The sequence below is a fragment of the Oncorhynchus tshawytscha genome, linkage group LG11, assembly GCF_018296145.1.
Source record: "Oncorhynchus tshawytscha isolate Ot180627B linkage group LG11, Otsh_v2.0, whole genome shotgun sequence".
NCBI classification, from domain to species: Eukaryota; Metazoa; Chordata; class Actinopteri; order Salmoniformes; family Salmonidae; genus Oncorhynchus; species Oncorhynchus tshawytscha.
The window spans coordinates 7,829,786-7,851,804 of NC_056439.1; the positions used below are offsets into that span (position 1 = coordinate 7,829,786).

The 22,019-nt window shown below is 42.6% G+C and overlaps 1 protein-coding gene across 1 annotated transcript; it reads left to right on the forward strand.

The window, feature by feature from the left end:
- The first annotated feature begins 15,840 nt into the window (after positions 1–15,840).
- On the forward strand, positions 15,841–21,664 carry LOC112262269 (neuropeptide Y receptor type 2-like). The gene is made up of 2 exons (XM_024437959.2): positions 15,841–16,161; positions 20,259–21,664. The coding sequence occupies exon 2, from the start codon at positions 20,290–20,292 to the stop codon at positions 21,388–21,390; it is 1,101 nt and encodes a 366-aa protein (XP_024293727.1). The 5' UTR covers positions 15,841–16,161; positions 20,259–20,289; the 3' UTR covers positions 21,391–21,664.
- Positions 21,665–22,019: the final 355 nt, after the last annotated feature.

Below are 22,019 nucleotides of genomic sequence, written 5' to 3' on the forward strand. Positions count from 1 at the left end.
TTGCGCAACTTTTCAATTAGCCTATTGTATCTGAATTCTTCTTTATTTAATACTAAATTGTGCAAATTGTCTTCTCCTGTTGTTGCCCTTACCTATACTCCCAGTAGATAACACTGTAAGTAACATTGCCACGCTTCTGAATGAATGCATTCTTTTGGAATACATGGGGAGACAAGTCTACGGGGAAATCCCAGGCTCTGAATATAGAAGTCCCAGAAATATGCTCAATTTGTGCTCAATTCTCAGCCATTATTGTTTGTGGTGGTTTCAGCATGGTTCAAGCATGGTTGAAAGTGTCTCTGCTACTGTAGTGATAAGAAGCAGTGTTTTCTCAGTCGGCGATATCCTTTCCATCCATTTCAGTCTCCCACTGGCCTATTCAGAAATAATAACAAACCAGGGCAAAAATGTAAGTTCAGAAGTAATCTGATGCCAACAGTGCTGACATTTCCTTTCCTAATATGGCATATCGGATGGCAAATTGAACTCATGACTGCAGTAAACATAACGTACACGTAAACATTCGATTTTAAGGATGATTAAACATTCAATTATGAAAGTATTTGCGGAATCGGAGGAGACAAAACATTGAGATTGCATTACATGGGTTTGTGAGTAAATGTCTTCTTCTGTTACTGAGGACACTAGACATTCACGTGTAATACATGTGTTGTTACGACAGTACTGGGACATACTGTGTGCCCAGAAACACTCATTTAAAAGAGCATTTTACTGAGAAAAAATATTTATTATATATTTCAAATTTAAAAAGGCTTTCTATTCCGTGAATGTTCTCAAGTTATAATTATTTAGCACATACAAGCCCCATAGCTATACTAACAGCGGGCCTGTGATTACTTCCTGTCAAAACACATCATTTAAATGACCCACCATTAGGTGAGCTCTGCATGTGCAAAATAATGATAATGGTGAACTACTGAGAAATATCTAGAACATTTGGGAAACGCACCCTTTTTTAAAGGTTCAATATAAAGACATTGTTAGGCCTTTCCTGCATGCAAAAAAATCTAATAGGTTGCCTAATTTCAGTTTATGTGACGAACACTAAACTTAAGAACAGGAAGCATAGAAATAGGGCACATAGAATAGAGCTACAGCTTCTTAGACTTGCTTTCAATTAGAATGACAGATCTACAACTATCATTTCTATGTGAATTTGGTCAGGTCACTCAAAAAGTTAGATATTGCAGCTTTAAATGTCAGTTAAAAAACAAACAAGTAAAATGCCTCTTTAACACTTCCTCTCGAAGATACAGTACACCCAGTCTAAAAAGACACGCATCATCTAAATCATCAACGAAACAGTATCTTTCCATTTACCTCATTGGAAATCGCAATACTGCCTTGCTTTTACAGTGCTCAATCATCGAGGGACAATGAAAGAAAAAAATGCCAGTGGGTGGTGGTTGACTCTCAGTGGTAGTTAGGTGGCCACCTCACTAAGTTCTCATATCATCTCCGTGGAAGATTCTGGCCACGTGTAATGGACACAAATCTCTCTCCCTTGCTCTCCCTATCTCTTGCCTTTTGTCTTTCACTCTCCCTCCTTCCCTCTCCCTCTCACTTTCTCCCTCTCCCTATATTACAACCCAGGCAGATGGCTGACTGCAAAGTAGAAAATTGCAGTTGGAATAATCAACATTCTATTCCGGTGGGGTCTGTGTGGGACCCTCCATAAGGCAAACACTGAGGGGTAATATAGCCTACTGGTAATAGTGCACAACGGAGTGGTCTCGCGGTTTAATAACCAAGCAGCGACTCGCTCACTCAATATGTGGATCATTTGGTGAATTTTTCCATGACAGCTGGATCCAGAGTTCTGAGTTAGTCTGTTGTTATTTTTTAACCCAAGAAACCTACAGGTAAACTGCCAAAATATAAGAAACACTAACATAAAGTGTCTTAAGAGGGCAATGGGCCACCACGAGCCAGAACAGCTTCAATTCACCTTCGCATAGAGGAGGGATGCCACACCAGTCTTCCCTGAGAAATTCCATCATGTGGTGATTTGTTGATGATGGTGGAAAACACCGTCTCAGGCGTCGCTCCAGAATCTCCCATGGGCTCAATTGGGTTGAGATGTGGTAACAGACGGCCATGGCATATGGTTTACATCATTTTCATGCTTATCAAGTAATTCAGTGACCACTCGTGCCCTGCGGATAGGGGAATTGTCATCTTAAGGGGGCATAGTCATGGTAGCCAAAATAATGGCCTGCCCCAGCATTTCTATACATGACCCTAAGCATGATGGGATGGTAATTGCTCAATTAACTCCGTAATCACAACTGTGATGGAAGCACCTGCTTTCAATATACTTTGTATCCTTCATTTACTCAAGTGTTTCCCTCATTTTGGCAGTTAACTGTAGCTAAGTCATTAGCAGGCAATGGTGAGGCACGTATTATACACAACACCGCTCAATTCTCCCTTGGATAAGAGAAGCGAGGCTAATTGAATCTACCTTCTAATTAGTTTGTTTGCGAAATCTGTTTCATTCCTTAAAGCTCGACGCCATAGGAGGTGCAAACAACAATGATTGCACATCATTGCATGTGTGATAGACAGCAGAGTATGTACTAGTGTTATTATTTTTTGTTGGCATAATGCTGGATGCTCATTTTCTCAACACAAAAACAACAAGATGTGCCAGTGGCTCCGTTTCACCTATCGCAGATCTCAGCTTTAATCGCATGTGAATATTACAGACAGTCCCAAGGCCTTGCCTTATAAATTGGCCGTCAAAAGTAACTTCACTGGAGTGTGAACAAGTGGGATTTTGCTAGATCCTGCTATTTTGATTGGTTGGATTAAGCACGATGTCCCCGTAAAATATCTTGTATTTTAAGCCGCTACGTTTCAGAACTCGAGGTGACACTTCAAGACACTTTTCGGCAACGGAAAACCTAGTTATCACGGTGCAAATGCCTGCTATTTACATTTGGCTGCTAGGCCCGTAAAAGGGTACACATGACATTACCGAATCTCCACTTCAGCTACAAACCTACAATACACTGATCTATAAGATGGTATCATACCATTTTATTATAAACGTCTCTTCCTCCAATCCTCGCCCTAGGTCCAGAAAAATCAGCCAGATTTATGCCCCCCCACAGACCCTTGGTGGAGGCGGCCAGGTAGAGAGCATCAATAGTAAGAGAACATTACCTACCCACGTCAAGGGCACGAATCCGGGAGAGAGGCACAAAATGCTATTGATTTAGTGGTTCTGTGGATCACGCCTACAATTTACTGGAACCATATGGAGGGAGGGCAGTGCGGTAACAACCTCTGCTAAGCTGGAGTGGAAATCCCGGGGCCTTGCCACGAGCACACTTCTTGTTATGTAGCCTATGTGCTGTGTATCTTCCATTCATTAGAGCCACTGTAGGGAGAGCGGAGGCTGGAGTCTCTTCTGCAATTACAAGGCTTTGAAACGGTTGCCTGTTCCTGTATGTCGCCTTCTTCAATTGTCATCGGGCATGATCCGAGATCCTTCTGTTTCTTTTATATGACTGCAAACACTGTGGCAGCGTTAAGGAAGGACACTAGGTTTCATTTAAGAGTTGATTCTTGGGAGCTGTCCTCAAGCAGCCTCCTGAACCGTTCCAGATGAATGAGGTGTCAGGCCCAATGCTGTGTAGCCCGGGTGAGGACCGAGGAGAAGGTAATGAAAGGAATCCCATCAGGTATCACTCCCAATTCAATAGACGCCATTGTGGAAAGGTGATTTCGGTTCCGTATCACAGTTGCGTGTTGTGCTATCGACCATATGCCTCTCTGGTGATCTCAATGCTCTTGGCACATCATTTTAAACCAAAGCCAAGGTAAGATCAAGTTTAAAACACACTGACCTGCTTTGAACTGTCTATCTGGCCAATGACATTCTAATAAATGTCTGTCAGAGATGTTGTATTCACCTAATATCATACACATGACAATATGGCTTTCATCTAACATGGACAAGTACATGATAAATACCCATCTGGCAAAAATGGAGAGTCAAAGACCTGTTTGTGGACGTCAACATTTACAAGCAGGAATGTGGTTAAAACATGCAAAGCTGTCAGGTCGTCTTCATTTGGCCTGTGGCTAATATTAAACATGAATATGGTAATGTCAATTGATTTGAAGCGCAAACATTTTCTTTGCATTCGGGCCAATAATTGAATTCTCCAGTCGACATGAATCTGTGATCTGTGTGGCTGAATTCTGTCTGGGTCCTGGGCAAGAACATTTGACACCATTTAAAAAAAAATGTATTTCACCTTTCTTTAACCAGGTAGGCTAGTTGAGAACAAGTGCGACCTGGCCAAGATAAAGCATAGCAGTGTGAACAGACAACACAGAGTTACACATGGAGTAAACAATTAACAAGTCAAACCATCATCTTGGCAGCTGAGAGAAAATGTTGCTAAAAATACTAACTACCTCTGTAGTGAAAATTCTTACATTTTTTTTAGCACAGGCCTATTTATTTCTGCAACAACACACTCATCACATATTGTAAGCAAGCTAGTGACCGTGTCTCTTAAAAACATTGTCATCGGGAAAAGAGGGTAGTCTGTCAGCTGATCATTGATAATTTATGTAAATCTGCTAGCTAGCTCGCTCAATATTTGTTTTTACTGATTGTGATTTACCTTCAATGCTCTTAAATAATAACTTCATAATATAGCCTAAAATTCACAATCTTCTAACTCATGATATATGGCTGGCATGGCTTGGATATTTCAGTCAATATGGTGGTTAGCTAGAGTCTACACAACTCGTGTTCAGTGCTTAATTTGTAAATTGGGAGGTGCCGGAACAAAAAGTGAGCAAGAGAGTGGGGTGACCTGGGGAGGTACAGGAACAAAAAGTGAGCGAGAGAGTGGGGTGACCAGGGGAGGTACAGGAACGCACTTCATGGGTGGATTGGCCTTCTGCAAACTGCAGAGGGGCCAGACCATATTTTATTAGGGTAAAAAATACATAATTGTACAGTTGAAGTTGGAAGTTTACATACACCTAGGTTGGAGTCATTAAAACTCGTTTTTCAACCACTCCACACATTTCTTGGAAACAAACTATAGTTTTGGTAAGTCAGTAAGGACATCTACTTTGTGCATGACACAAGTAATTTTTCCAACAATTGTTTACAAACAGATTATTTAACTTATAATTCACTGTATCACAATTCCAGTGGGTCAGAAGTTTACATACACTAAGTTGACTGTGCCTTTAAACAACTTGGAAAATTCCAGAAAATGATGTCATGGCTTTAGAAGCTTCTGATTGACTCAAATGATGTAAATTAGCCTATTGGAAGTGTACCTGTGGATGTATTTCAAGGCCTACCTTCAAACTCAGTGCCTCTTTGCTTGACATCATAGGAAAATCAAAAGAAATCAGCTAAGACCTCAGAAAAAAATTGTAGACCTCCACAAGTCTGGTTAATCCTTGCGAGCAATTTCCAAATGCCTGAAGGTACCACGTTCATCTGTACAAACAATAGTACGCAAGTACAAACACCATGGGACAAAGCAGCCGGCATTCCGCTCAGGAAGGAGGCGCGTTCTGTCTCCTAGAGATGAACATACTTTGGTGTGAAAAATGCTAATCAATCCCAGAACAACAGCAAAGGACATTGTGAAGATGCTGGAGGAAACAGGTACAAAAGTATCTATATCCACAGTAAAACAAGTCCTATATCGACATAACCTGAAAGGCCGCTCAGCAAGGAAGAAGCCACTGCTCCAAAACCACCATTAAAAAGCCAGACTACGGTTTGCAACTGCACATGGGGACAAAGATGGTACTTTCTGGAGAAATGTCCTCTGGTCTGATGAAACACAAATATAACTGTTTGGCCATATCGACCATTGTTATGTTTGGAGGAAAAAGGGGCAGGCTTGCAAGCCGAAGAACACCATCCCAACTGTGAAGCACGGGGGTGGCAGCATCATGTTGTGGGGGTTCTTTGCTGCAGGAGGGACTGGTGGACTTCACAAAATAGATGGCATCATGAGCAATTGAAAATTATCTGGATATATTGAAGCAACATCTCAAGACATCAGTCAGGAAGTTAAATCTTGGTTGCAAATGAGTCTTCCAAATGGACAATGACCCCAAGCATACTTCCAAAGTTGTGGCAAAATGGCTTAAGGACAACAAAGTCAAGGTATTGGAGTGGCCATCACAAAGCCCTGACCTTAGAACTGAAAAACCGTGTGCGAGCAAGGAGGCCTTACAAACCTGACTCAGTTACACCAGCTCTGTCAGGAGGAATGGGCCAAAATTCCCCCAACTTATTGTGGGAAGCTTGTGGAAGGCTACCCGACACGTTTGACCCAAGTTAAACAATTTAAAGGCAATGCTGCCAAATACTACACTGCTCAAAAAAATGAAGGGAACACTAAAATAACACATCCTAAATCTGAATGAATGAAATATTTTTATTAAATACTTTTTTTCTTTACATTGTTGAATGTGCTGACAACAAAATCACACGAAAACTATCAATGGAAATCAAATTTATCAACCCATGGAGGTCTGGATTTGGAGTCACACAAAATTAAAAGTGGAAAACCACACTACAGGCTGATCCAACTTTGATGTAATGTCCTTAAAACAAGTCAAAATGAGGCTCAGTAGTGTGTGTGGCCTCCACGTGCCTGTATGACCTCCCTACAACGCCTGGGCATGCTCCCGATGAGGTGGTGGATGGTCTCCTGAGGGATCTCCTCCCAGACCTGGACTAAAGCATCCGCCAACTCCTGGACAGTCTCTGGTGCAACGTGGCGTTGGTGGATGGAGCGAGACATGATGTCCCAGATGTGCTCAATTGGATTCAGGTCTGGGGAACGGGCGAGCCAGTGTCCATAGCATCAAAGCCTTCCTCTTGCAGGAACAGCTGACACACTCCAGCCACATGAGGTCTAGCATTGTCTTGCATTAGGAGGAACCCAGGGCCAACCGCACCAGCATATGGTCACACAAGGGGTCTGAGGATCTCATCTCGGTACCTAATGGTAGTCAGGCTACCTCTGGCGAGCACATGGAGGGCTGTGCGGCCCCCCAAAGAAATGCCACATCACACCATGACTGACCCACCGCCAAACCGGTCATGCTGGAGGATGTTGCAGGCAGCAGAACGTTCTCCACTGTGTCTCCAGACTGTCACATGTGCTCAGTGTGAACCTGCTTTCATCTGTGAAGAGCACAGGGCGCCAGTGGCGAATTTGCCAATCTTGGTGTTCTCTGGCAAATGCCAAACGTCCTGCACGGTGTTGGACTGTAAGCACAACCCCCACCTGTGGATGTCGGGCCCTCATACCACCCTCATGGAGTCTGTTTCTGAGCGTTTGAGCAGACACATGCACATTTGTGGCCTGCTGGAGGTCATTTTTCAGGGCTCTGGCAGAGCTTCACCTGCTCCTCCTTGCACAAAGACGGAGGTAGCAGTCATGCTGCTGGGTTGTTGCCCTCCTACGGCCTCCTCCACATCTCCTGATGTACTGGCCTGTCTCCTGGTAGCGCCTCCATGCTCTGGACACTACGCTGACAGACACAGCAAACCTTCTTGCCACAGCTCGCATTGATGTGCCATCCTGGATGAGCTGCACTACCTGAGCCACTTGTGTGGGTTGTAGACTCCGTCTCATGCTACCACCAGAGTGAAAGCACCGCCAGCATTCAAAAGTGACCAAAACATCAGCCAGGAAGCATAGGAACTGAGAAGTGGTCTGTGGTTATCACCTGCAGAACCACTCCTTTATTGGGGGTGTCTTGCTAATTGCCTATAATTTCCACCTGTTCCACCAGTGTTGCTTCCTAAGTGGACCGTTTGATTTCACAGAAGTGTGATTGACTTGGAGTTACATTGTGTTGTTTAAGTGTTCCCTTTATTTTTTTGAGCAGTGTATATATATATATATATCTATATATATATATATATATATGCATGTATGTGTGTGTGAATAACTAGCTTACTAAAATTTACAAAATGGTGAGTAAAGGGTTTGTAAATGCCTTTAAAATGAAGTGTTACCCAAGGGGGTTGTTGGGCTCATCACATGCAGTGTGGTCCCCTGGTCTTCCTGTCCCAGTGATGCTAGGCTGCTGCAGTCAAGTGTAGTGGGCGTTGGGAGAAAACACAGACACAGAGAGAGCGAAAGAGTGATAGAGAGAGACACATGTAATGCCAATTTATTTATATTTTGGCTCTATATTATATATTACCTATATGTAATACTAATTAACCATTATGTATGACAGCCAGGCATTTATATTTGCAATATAAGTAGCTAGGCTTTCATGCGCCAATGGTCATCTATTAGGTATTCATTCAGTAGTCTATAATCTAATAAATCTCATAATCTAATAAATGTGTTTATTCATTCACAACTAGGATATTGCTGGGCCCAGCACAGGCAGTGTGGTCCCCTGGTCTTCTGGTGCCAGTGCTGTGGAAAAGGATGCTAGGCTTAGCAGAGAAAGCTCAGAGGTGAGTGCAGTGGAGGTAGGAAGAAAACAAGAGACACAGATCAAATCAAATCTTATTAGTCACATGCATCAAATACAACAGAGATTGCACGTTTGCTAGCAGAATGGAAGGAAGTGGGGATTTATTCGATCGCCTACGAATTCTCAGAAGGCAGCCCGCCCTCCAGCGATTCTGCCAGTCCGTGGTGAGTAATCACAGTCCTGATGTCCAGAAGTTATTTTCGGTCATAAGACGGTAGCGGCAACATTATTTACAAAACAAGTCATTTTTATTTATTTACAAACAACGCAAATGAACAAACAAAGAAACAAAATCGGATGGGGGCACGTAAAACATCTGCCTTCTTCTCCGGCGCAATTTTGTACTGTCAGTTCCTTAATATGTTGGCTCTATATGAATGAAGGTTCCGGGAGCACCCTGGGGGCATTGAGAGCATTTCGGGGTTGGATGTATTTTAATTTTGAACAGCGTGTGCGGTGTAAGATAAGATCTATATCATTTTTGTAATAATTGCTTTTGGTATGTGTCAAGTACAATAAAAATGTATTTTGACAAAATACATTGTAGCTGCAGCAGCCAATTAGAAGACTTGGAGGCGTGGCGTGTTGGGGGCTTTTTGGCCTACCATGAGACAGATTGTATTGTGTTGTGTTCTGAGATACGTATTTATTTTTCCCCCCATATGGGTTCTTCATTTGGTTGATTCGCGTGGTTAAGCATCATTAGGTGAGCTTGTTGAGCTTGTTCAAAGAGCAGGACTCTGCAAGACTTTGACCAGGTAATACCAGTTAGCCTTGATGGTTTAATCTGAAGAATGTCAAGACACCGTATCCACAAAGCCCTTATCGAAGTGTTTGAAGCTTTGGTTCCCTCCACCACAGAGGCTTCTAGTTGTAACTTTACCTCCCTCAACAGCATTGCCTACATTTCGACCTTGGCACAGAGAACCAGAAAGTGACACAAAGGGTGAAAAAGTAGTTGTGGCAACCTTAGCTATGATCTGATTCCCTCCTCGTGTTCTCTGCAGTCCTGCGTGATGGACTGATCCGACTGCCCGAAATCTTTAGAAATGGCGAGTGCAGCTCGCTTTCTGCCGCGGCTTTATTAAAAGCGAGGGGTAAATGCCGTGCGGCCGCAGTGGCAGTAATTGCGATACATTTTGTTCCCGTGATAAGGTCTGCCAGACAGCACATAGCCCATTAGCCCCGGCCATGAGAAACCATGTGGATGGCAACACTAGGCTAAACTGATTATACTCACACTGGAAACACGGTGCCAGTCGCCTAGTCGATGGACCCCGTTCGTCATGTTATGAATGCAAATTGGCCAGTTATTTTCCCCTGATGAAGATGATTGAAGTTCGACCGTCGGGATGATTCAATTTAGGTTCACAGAGTAGAGCCTTGGAAATTGGAGGTGAGGCTAGAGATGGAACTAAAGTGGATTAGCACGGCGTAACCCTCAAAAACCTGCCTAAATGTCCACACCGCCGTAAGAAAAGACCACACCTTGAGTTTTTCATTACTCTTGAGCTCAAAATCGCTCAATTGATACTGCTTGAGAGGTCTCGGGCCAAAGTTGTCATCGGAACAGCTGTCAAACTGACATGAAGTGTTGGCGGTATTGTGTAAGATCCTATCATGTTTGTCCCAAGAGCATTAGGTGTACCTGCTGATGTCATAGGCCTCTTGAGCAATCTCTATAAGAAAAACCCAACGTACTGGAAATGCAATGAAAGCAGTCAGAGCAATATGTAACACAACATCCATCTTGAATGGCAGCGGCCTTCACCATTCATAGCCGTTAGTCTTACGGATGTAAACAATAGGAATTACCGCCCTGTACATCTTACAGACCGTGTGTCACATCTGTTCATTTAGATAGACTGTAGGCCTTCTGAGAATCGATGTAACTGTTTACTGCATCATCCCTTGTGCTTACGTCCTGCTCTCATACAACTGAGCTCATTGATAGCAATCCATTTCATTCCATTCATTTTCTCGGCACAAATTACAATCTATATCGTCATCCTGCCGTCTATGAGGACAATATATCATAGCACTCCCTGCGCTTGAAAAACAGCTCTCTGTCTCCCATCGTGTTCATTACAGACAGGTGATATTGGGGCATTGTGTTATTTAATGGACTAGATTAAGAGCCCCTGACACCGGGGCTACTGCAGTCTGCACTTGGGTCTTACCTTGCTTCCTGATAGACATGGTATATTGCTGATGGACTTGAACAATGATGTTTCACCTGCTTTTCAGACCTATGGCTAACCAACATTGGGCATAGCCAAGTTATTTTTTTCACAAAATCTACATGACAGCTCTCCAAGAACAGGGTTGGAGAGCCCTGGATTAGTCAGATTGACACAATTGTGGCTAAATTACAAGGAAATTTAGTTAACTTGTTTGTGGTTTGCAGCATCTGCCTGACTGGCCTGCCCTGAGGGTGCAGGAGAGCTCTCCTTTTAGAGACTGTGGCCATATCTGAGAGGTGTTTCAGAATACCACTTTATATTACAATGTACAGGCTTGTGTTAGCCAAGGTTTCTACTCTAGCCTGTTTGTTAAGGGGGATTTCATACCCTCTTCTGGTTACGACTTGTAAGTCTTCTGGGAATTCTTAGATTTTAAAATGAGACAATGGGGCTTCTTGCTCGCAAGTTGACATTGACTTTAAAACGAGGTCAACAACCACATGTACTTGTTTGAGTGGTTTGCAAGCCAGTCAGAGGAATTTGCCAGAGCCTATGGGCTCTAATGCATGTTATAATTGCCTTGACGTGCTGAAGCTCTCAGTATGCCCCATGTATTCATCACTTCATGGTTTGTGTCACTATTTAACCATCTGCGTATTAGTACCAAGGGCTTTGGCTATAAGGAGGCTTGGCAGACTAACTTAATTTGAGGCCACGTGAGGTCTTGAACCATAATGGTGGCAACAGAACTAGAGGTGCAATTACCTGCGGCACGGCCTGATATGGATCAACTCCATGGTTTCCCTTTGTTAAAGTCTCATTGTCTCCTGATTATTGCATTTCCTGTCAGTAGCCTACGGAGGAACCGTGCAGACTCAGCAGTGGCTTTCACATCAGTACCGGTCCATAGAGGCACATTCAGAGCAGAATGGGAAATTATAAAAATGGGTGTTAAATAAAAACAGACAATATTATATATCATTTGACTTTGCAAACTTCTATGTTGTAGGCTATTTAGATGACAAACACCGAATGTCAACTTTTAGATCTTATGTGGCAGGGCTTGCAAACTCTCCCAGATTACATGGGGAAAACAAGCATTTCGGTACAGCCGCAATAACATCTGCAGAACACGTGTGACAAATCAAATTTGATTTGAAACAACAGCCGTGAGCTGCTCAGTGACACGGGCCTACTGGATGTGGCCTGACAAGTTATACAGCTGCACCATTGAGAGCATCTTGACTGGCTACATCACCGCTTGGCATTTGACCAAAAAGCACTAAAGAGGGTAATGCGTATGGCCCAGTACATCACTGGGGCTGAGCTCCCTGCCATCCAGGACCTCTATACCAGGCGGTGTCAGAGAAAGGCCCCTAAAAATTGCCAAAGACTTCAAGTCATAGACTGTTCTCTCTGCTACCGCACAGCAAGCGGTACCGAGTCACCAAGTCTGGAACCAACAGGACCCTGAAAAGCTTCTACCCCCAAGCCATAAGACTGCTAAATAGTTAGTCCGGGTAGCTATTTAACTATCTGCATTGACCGTTTTTGAAGCACCACATGTGCTTCTGCTACTGTTTACGATCTGTCACTTTATTCCTGGTTATATGCACATATCTACCTCAATTACCTCGTACCCCTGCACATTGACTCGGTACTGGTACCCATTGTATAGAGCCAAGTTATTGTTACTCATTGTGTATCTGTTATTACTTTTCTATTATTTCACCATTTTCCTTCTCTGCATTGTTGGGAAGAGCCCCGTAAGTAAGCATTTCACTGTTAGTCCACACCTGTTGTCGGCGATGCATATGACGAATACAATATGATTTGATTTAGATGACGGTTGCATCAACGCAGCCCTTAGCTGCTTTAAAAAACAAATCCGATTGCATGCTGATAACTTGTAACAGGTAGTTTACCTCAGGCATATCTTCTGGATGATATTAGCCGTGACGTTGTCGTACTACGAGTCTGAGTTTCAATGCGTGTGTTTGAACTGGAAATGGATGAGAAATAATTCATCGTTAAGGCATAGACTTCCTCCCTCGAGGCAATGAGGGGGGTTTGATTAATCTGGCCCGGGGTACACCGGGCTATGGCCCGTCGCGTCATCAGGCGAAAGCAGGGAAAGAGGTGCGCATTTCTAAAATCAAACAGTAATCTGCCCTCGCCTCCGGAGAGCTACTGGGTGTGCAGGCTTTTGATCAAGCACTGCTCAAAAACAGAGAGTTTATCAAGGTCTGGTTGAGCAGCTCATTACTAGAATGTGGTTTGTTAGAGGGGGACTGGAATTAAAAACCTGCACACCCATTAGCTCTCCTGGAGGAGGGTTTACTACCCTTGATGTAAAACATTGCAACATTACAATCAAATTAGTTTTATGCCTTTCGAAATAATTTGGCTCATTCAATATATCAAATGGCTATGGTAGGCTACAAATATTTTTATTCAGCTGAAGCATGCCCACACATTTTCAGGAAATGTATATTTTCTAGTTTAGTCATCTTTATCTTAGAAGTGTTTATTTTGCAGGCTGACTAGCATCTATTGACTTGCAATGTCCAATACACTGGATACTCAAATCAACTGGAAGTGTCTACAGTGCCTTTGGAAAGTATTCAGACCCCTTGACTTTTTCCACATTTTGTTACGTTACAACTTTATTCTAAAATGTATAGTTTTTTTTCCTCATCAATCTACACAAAATACCCCACAATGACAAAGCAAAAACATTTTTATTTCTGCTGATTTATTACAAATAAACTGAATGATCACATTCACGTAAATATTCAGACCCTTTACTCAGTACTTGCTGAAACACCTTTGGCAGCGATTACAGCCTCGAGTCTTCTTGGGTATGACGCTACAAGCTTGGCACACCAGTATTTTTTAAGTTTCTCCCATTCTTCTCTGCAGATCCTCTCAAGCTCTGTCAAGTTGGATGGGGAGCATTGTCTCTCCTGAGATGTTCAATTCAGTTCAAGTCCGGGCTCTGGCTGGGCCACTCAAGGACATTCAGAGACTTGTCCCGAAGCCACTCCTACGTTGTCTTGGCTGTGTGCTTAAGATCGCTGTCCTGTTGAAAGGTGAACTTTCGCCCCAGTCTGAGGTCCTGAGCGCTCTGGAGCATGTTTTCATCAATGATCTCTCTGTACTTTGCTCCGTTCATCTGCCTCGATCCTGACTAGTCTCCCAGCCCCTGCCGCTGAAAAACATCCCCACAGCATGATGCTGCCACCACCATGCTTCACGGTAGGGATGGTGCCAGGCTTCCTCCAGACGTGACGCTTGGCATTCAAGCCAAAGAGTTCAATCTTGGTTCAATCAAACCAAATAATTTGTGTCAAGTCTTTAGGTGCCTTTTGGAAAATTCCAAGCGGGCTGTCATGTGCATTTTACTGAGGAGTGGCTTCTGTCTGGCCAGTCTACCATAAAGGGCTGATTGGTGGAGTTCTGCAGAGATGGTTGTCCTTCTGGAAGGTTCATCCATCTCCACAGAGGAACTCTAGAGCTCTGTCAAAGTCACAATCGGTTTCTTGGTCACCTCCCTGACCAAGGCCCTTCTTCCCCGATTGCTTAGTTTGGCCGGGCGGCCAGCTCTAAGAATGATGGCCATTGTGTTCTTGTGGACCTTCAATGCTGCAGACATTTTTTGGTACCATTCCCCAGATCTGTGCCTCGACACAATCCTGTCTCAGAGCTCTACGGACAATTTATTCGACCTCATGGTCGACACAAAAACAAGCCATACAGGTACCCACCATGTTGTGGAATCAACAGAAGTCAGAAATAGCATTATAAATATTCACTTACCTTTGATGATCTTCATCAGAATGCACTCCCAGGAATCCCAGTTCCACAATTAATATTTGTTTTGTTCAATAACGTCCATAATTTATGTCCAAATACCTCCTTTTTGTTTGCGCGTTTAGTTCCAAAATCCAAATTGATGACACGCAGGCCAGACGAAAAGTCAAAAAGTTCCATTACAGTTCGTAGAAACATGTCAAACGATGTATAGAATCAATCTTTAGGATTTTTTAAACATAAATCTTCAATAATGTTTCAACCGGAGAATTCCTTTGTCTGTAGAAATGCGATGGAACGCAGCTAACTCTCACGGGGGCGCGCCAGAGTGAGCTTGTGGCACTCTGCCAGAGCCCTGACTCAATCAGCTTTTATTCCCTCATCCTTCACAGTAGAAACATCAAACAAGGTTCTAAAGACTGCTGACATCTAGTGGAAGCCTTGGGAAGTGCAATATGACCCCATAGACACTGTATATTGGATCGGCAAACGTACAAACCTCAGATTTCCCACTTCCTGGTTGGGTTTTTTTCCCAGGTTGCCGCCTGCCATATGAGTTCTGTTATACTCACAGACATCATTCAAACAGTTTTAGAAACTTCAGAGTGTTTTCTATCCAAATCTACTAATATATATGCATATATATGCATATCTTAGCTACTGGGACTGAGTAGCAGGCAGTTTACTCTGGGCACCTTATTCATCCAAGCTACTCAATACTGCCCCCAGTCATAAGAAGCTAAATTCATGTTAAAAGACTGATGTATTTGGTATTTTATTAGGATCCCCATTAGCTGTTGCAAAAGCAGCAGCTACTCTTCCTGGGGACCACACAAAACATAACATAATACAGAACATCATTAGATAAGAACAGCTCAAGAACAGAACTACATACAGAACTACTGATAAGTTGCTAAGAACCATTCAAAATAACTGTATTTGACAAAAACTGGTACAACCAAATTCCCATGTAGTCTATATAAAAGGGCACTTAATTTAATTTCATAATATAAATTCAATATGACTGCACAATGTCTACTTAAAATATTAAAGCAACGCAAAAGATCCTCATTTCATGGAATGACCCAGGTAGCTTACCTCCGGGATATCTTTTGGTGTCTTGTTTGTTTGAACTGGAAATGGTTCTGAAATCATTTATAAGGCATAGCCTTTCTCCCTTGAGGCAATGTTTATTTCTGTCAGGGTAATAATGTCATTCAGAGCGCTTCATCATCTCCGCCTCCCTCTCGAAACTGGCCACACATAAGATGCGCTCCTTTCAAGACAGGAGTCCACAGCGTGCGCTGTGCTCTTGTCTTGTTGCGCTTGTCTTGTTGCGCACATTCCTCGTAGAAAAAAAGCGGGGGAGTTTTGCCAATATATATCACCGTTCAGTTAGTCAGCGGCTTGTTGTCTAGTTTCCTAGATATGTCTACTACTTGACGTGCGATACAATAACAAGTATTGATATCTAGGACATGTGGTGATTTTTAAAAAAATGCTGCAACTTGAATATAGGGAATTATTTCATGTTAATTTGAAAATACTAATAAGATGATGAGAACCTTTCAAAAGAATGTTTTGACAAAAAGGGGTACCATCTGAAGTATAACGAATGCGTCTGTTGCGGATCAAGGTGAGTGGATTATTCTATAGCAGCTACTTGCTGATGGGAAAATATGATGTTTAGTTAAGAATTCAATCAAATGTATAGCCTATTTAATGCTATATATTTTCTGTAGGCTACAACTATAATCTTGATAGCATATCTACAGCATCCCCAACTTCTAATCTAAGATACACAACATTTCGGAATAGCTTTTTTTTTTTGGGGGGGGGAGGAACAATATCATGAAAGATTTCTTATGTCATATTTTCGAACCTTCTGTAGGTTGTAGACGAATGCAATTGAAGTAGGAACGTCGTAAAATGCCTATGACGTGAGACATGAATTCCTCATAATCATTTGAATTTTTTTATTTTTATAGAATGCACTAAGATGTTGTGAATGATTTCCAAAGTAGACTTAGTCTATTTCTTGGTATACCATGCAGGATGCCAGTATATCAACTCTTTATCATTACTCTTCATTCTGATTCAGTTGTCACAGGAAGCAATATGAATGTTTGGTATGAGTTCCAAGTAATGTGCTATTATGAATTGACATGGGAATGGGAACAAGTGACAATTACATTTGTCGGCCAAGAAGTATTCATGCAGGACTGTTTAAAATCCCACGTTCACTCCTAAGATCACTGTCAGTTAGAATACCAGCTAGACATCTACAGCAAAATGAAATGAATTGAAATTAATATAACCTTTATTTTAACAGGCAGGTCAGCAGATCCTAAGAATAGGTCATAAGAACAAATTCTTATTTACAGACACCAGGACATGCTGCTCATTAATACCCCTTACACTCGGGAAATGGGCCCATGTGGATAGGGCAACATTTGAAATGTTTCGAACAAAATAACTATAAAAAGCTTGCTTATGCATGACCAAGGTAGCAATTGAAAGATAACACGTTGGAGATTATGGCAAAATTATCAGACCAAAAAGGTGAGGTCACAACAGTTCACGTGACACAAGACTGAATCCAAACATTACACTTTGGATTTTATGTGCATTTTAACTTCACTGTACTTTTCACAGCATTTGTCAATAGCAAAATCTGAAAGTACTCTGGATACATTCAGTAACATAATAAGAACATTCAGTGCATTAAACGATTACAAGGGTTTGAGTGAGAGGTTTAACTGGTGTCTGCAAGTGGCCACACACCACTTCAAACTGTGCACAGCTCCTAGTTCATTTCAAGGCACTTGACTCAAGGAAAGAGCCTTCAACTATGAGATGTTTTTTTTTGAGCTCTCCTAGCTTTGCCACTGAGGAACTGAAACAAGCACACATGTAGTTTTTTTTGTGTTTGGAACACAGATCTGTTCCCCCCACCATCAGATGGGCATCATTTGAAAGCTTGCTCTTCACAATACAACAAACATAGGCTCATTCTCTTCAGGCCAATCCAGGGTTAAACACATATCATCCTTGCAACTGTGGATTTAACATAGCCATCATAAAACGTTGATTCTGTAAATGACACGAGTTCTCAAATATGGAAATGTGAACTGCACATATGGATTCATGGGTGTGGTTTGCTTGTATGACATCATGGGTATTTATTATAATCCTCAAAGTCTCGTCTTTCATAACACGTCGACTCCTCTCAATTTACAGCATTTCCCTCACTCAGAGAACAACAAATGTGCAAAAGTAGCCCAAATAGGACGAGGGCATCTTCTTGTCGCACGCTGAAGTTTATAACGGCTGTCAGTCAAAACCCATACAGCACTGTGAAGCGGAAAACCTGAGCTCTGACGTCATGTATAGCACGTTACTGTACAGTCACTGCGTTCCAATTTAGACACTTATCAATAATAGGCTACACTATGATTACCACAATCAAGACATGATCTCGGAACAATAAGAGTGACAAATACTGGAACAGGCTACTACTACCTTCGAGTTTTCACTGAGATTTGTTTTATGATTTTCCATGTTTCCCATGCAGGCTATACATAAATTGATAGTCCATTTACATCTACACTCAATGACCAAAAGTATGTGGACTCCTGCTTGTCGAACATCTCATTCCAAAATCACGGGCATTAATATGGAGTTGATCCCCCCCTTTGCTGCTATAACAGCATCCACTCTTCTGTGAAGGCTTTTCACTAGATGCTGAAACATTGCTGTGGGGACTTGCTTCCATTCAGCCACAATAGCATTAGTGAGGTCGGGCACTGATGTCGGGCGATTAGGCCTGGCTTGCAGTCTGTGTTACAATTAATCCCAAAGGTGTTTGATGTGGTATAGGTCAGGGCTCTGTGCAGGCCAGTCAAGTTCTTCCACACCGATCTTGACAAACAATTTTTGTATGGTCCTCGCTTTGTGCAGGGGGGCATTGTCATGCTGAAACAGGAAAGAGCATTCCCTAAACTGTTGCCACGAAGTTGGAAGCACAGAATCGTCTAGAATGTCATTATATGCTGTAGCATTAAGATTTCCCTTCACTGGAACTAGCCAGAAGCATGAAAAACAGCCCCAGACCATTATTCCTCCTCCACCAAACCTTACAGTTGGCACTATGCATTGGGGCAGATAATGTTTTTCTGGCATCCACCAAAACAAGATTAGTCCGTCAGACTGCCCGATGGTGAAACGTGATTCATCACTACAGAGAACGCGTTTCCACTGCTCCAGAGTCCAATAGCGGCAACCTTTACACCACTCCAGCCGACGATTGGCATTGCGAAGGCTGATCTTAGGCTTGTGTGGAGCTGCTCGGCCATGGAAACCCATTTCATGAAGCTCCAGACGAACATTTATTGTGCTGGCGTTGCTTCCAGAGGAAGTTTGGAACTTGGTAGTGAGTGTTGCACCCGAGGACAGATGATTTTTACACGCTTCAGTACTCGGCAGTCCCGTTCTGTGAGCTTGTGTCGCCTACCACTTTGCGGCTGAGCCGTTGCTGGTCCTAGATGTTTCCAATTTACAATAACAGTACTTACAGTTGACCGGGGCAGCTCTAGCAGGGCAAAAATGTTTGCAAACTGACTTGTTGGAAAGGTGTCGTTTGTTGAAAGTCACTGAGCTCTTCAGTAAGGCCATTCTACTGCCAATGTTTGTCTATGGAGATTGCAAGCCTGTGTGCTTGATTTTATACACCAGTTAGCAACGGGTGTGGCTGAAATAGCCGAATCCCCTAATTTGTCCACATATTTTATATACATATATATATATATAGTGTATTTAAACCTATAGCGGTTGATCATCAAAGTGCAACAGTATGATACAGGATGAGCAATCCCCTGCAGCAGTGTAGGTAATCATATTTACAGCTACACTAACATGACTGTGTTTTGTTGACTGTGTTAAGGCCCATATAAAGCTGGTAAAAAAAAAAAAAGTTACAGTTCTCATGCCCCTTCTACTTGGAACAAGCTATAAAAGGGCATGAAATTGCAGGAGCTCGTCTCTTTGAATGAATTTAAAGCTAGGGTAAAAACTATGGTTTAAAGTGAAGTGGGGGGGATATCAATGTTTTCAACCCTAGATGCACCACACCTCCCCAAAGCATCTTGCATGCTCAATGTGTAAATGTATGTTTTTAAATGCAGTGCTTTGTGTGTTATGTTGTAAATGTATCTGACATTTTGTGTATTGTTATCCAGGTGTCTCTTGTCGAATAGATATTTAATCTTACCTGGTAAAATATAAAATCTATAAATATATACAGTATTGAGACAAACTAGGTTTGTCAGGTGATCCTTATTACAATGTGCTGTAAAACAACCGAGCGAGAACACAAGTCATATTTTATTCAGTGGCTTGGGGGTGAGAGAAAAAATTTGAAAAAAGGTTGTTGGAACGATTGTTATTTATATGCTGCGAAATTCAACTAGTCTCCGGCTGTGCAATTCAAGTAGTCTCTGGAGTCCGATGAGTCACTGTGATAGGCCCACCTCATGTCTTGGCCCTGCCCTCGATGTTGCGGAAGATCTTGTATGTATATGTCACAGGTATGCCTCACACGAGGCTAGCAACTTGTCCAATGGTCAATGACATCATTCACTGCAGTCTAAAATATGAGCAGGCAAGAAGCTTTAAAAATGTTTTTAAACAAATGTAAGTCCTCTATCAAAATGACCTCCCTCCTCTTTGTTGCAGAATTTTTGAGGCCCGGAGGGGAACGATACCAATGGATGCTGAAAGTCAAGTAAACATAACTCCAATGGAGGATTGGGTGAATTCTTCTAGACTTGCTTGTGAATTCTCAAACTGCCGCAACAACTTTCCAGACCTGGAGGACAGCACCAAGCTGGTGGGAGTGCAAGTGATCCTCATCTTGGCTTACAGCACCATCATACTGTTCGGAGTCATCGGAAACTCCCTGGTGATATACGTGGTGTACAAGTTCAAAACTCTGCACACCGTCACCAATTTTTTCATCGTGAACCTGGCTGTGGCGGATCTGCTAGTGAATACTCTATGTCTGCCCTTTACTTTGATCAATACTCTCCATGGGGAGTGGAGGTTTGGCCAGGCATTGTGCTTCATGCTGCCCTTCTCCCAAGGCATGGCCGTGCACGTTTCCACCATCACGCTCAACATCATCGCCCTGGACCGCCACCGGAGCATCGTCTACCACCTGGAGACGAAGATGTCCAAGGACATGTGCGCCGCTGTCATCATCATGACGTGGGCCATAAGCGCAGTCCTGGCCAGCCCGCTCGCCATCTTCCGGGAGTATGGGACGTTTGACCTTTCACCCGAGCAGTCCATTCAGGTTTGCACAGAAAAGTGGCCAGGGAGCGGCATGGACGGCACCATCTATAGTATCTCCATGCTCCTGCTCCAGTACTGCCTGCCGCTGGCCATCAACTCCTTCGCCTACATCCGCATCTGGAGTAAGCTGAAGAACCACGTGAGTCCGGCAGGGAGGAACAACCGCCACCAGCGCAAGAGGAAGACCACTAAGATGCTGGTGATCGTGGTGGTGGTGTTTGCAGTGAGCTGGCTGCCTCTCCACGCCTTCCAGTTGGCCATTGACATTGACAACAGTGTCTTGGAAATGAAAGACTTCAAGCTGCTTTTCACCATGTTCCACATCGTGGCCATGTGCTCGACCTTCGTCAACCCCATCCTCTATGGGTGGATGAACAACAACTACCGGACTGCGTTTCTGTCTGTGTGTAAGTGCAGCCAACCTGTCAATTCTGGGTCGAGGAACATCATGAGCAGAAAGACACTGAGGGAAAAAGACATGAGCGATACAGATTTCAAAGCGACTAAAGTCTGAATTCATAATATCAACTCTAATGTCTGTTCTGTGCAACCTACTGTAAGAGTGAATTATGGATAAAACATTTTGCTTTTTTACATTACTTTATTGTCAAAAGGTTCAGTGAAGAACCAAGTGTGTTCAAAATGTGTAAATGATCAATTTCATGCAAGTGCCAAATGCATTGCTGAATTGTGCCATTGACATTTAAGAACTATTTTGGCCACATGCAAGTGTTGATATTTAAATGCTGATCGTGGGACGAAAATGTTACATTGCCTTTGTGAATGCTACCATAGTAAATTATGTTGATAATTAATGTTCAGGTATTTTTCTTTCCAAATGGATTCCTTATTTTGATAGATGTGCTTTAATCACAAGCTGAGGTGTAAAACAATACATTAGTTCATAAGGCAGGTTGTCATTAATTGACACCTAATAGTTGTAAACTCAGCATGTAATGACAAACTGACTAATCAATTTAATCAAGCTTTGTGTCAGTGCTGACATTTCCAAATTCAAATCAAATCAAATTTTATTTGTCACATGAGCCGAATACAACAGGTATATAGACCTTACCGTGAAATGCTTACTTACAAGCCCTTAACCAACAATGCAGTTCAAGAAATAGAGTTAAGAGAATATTT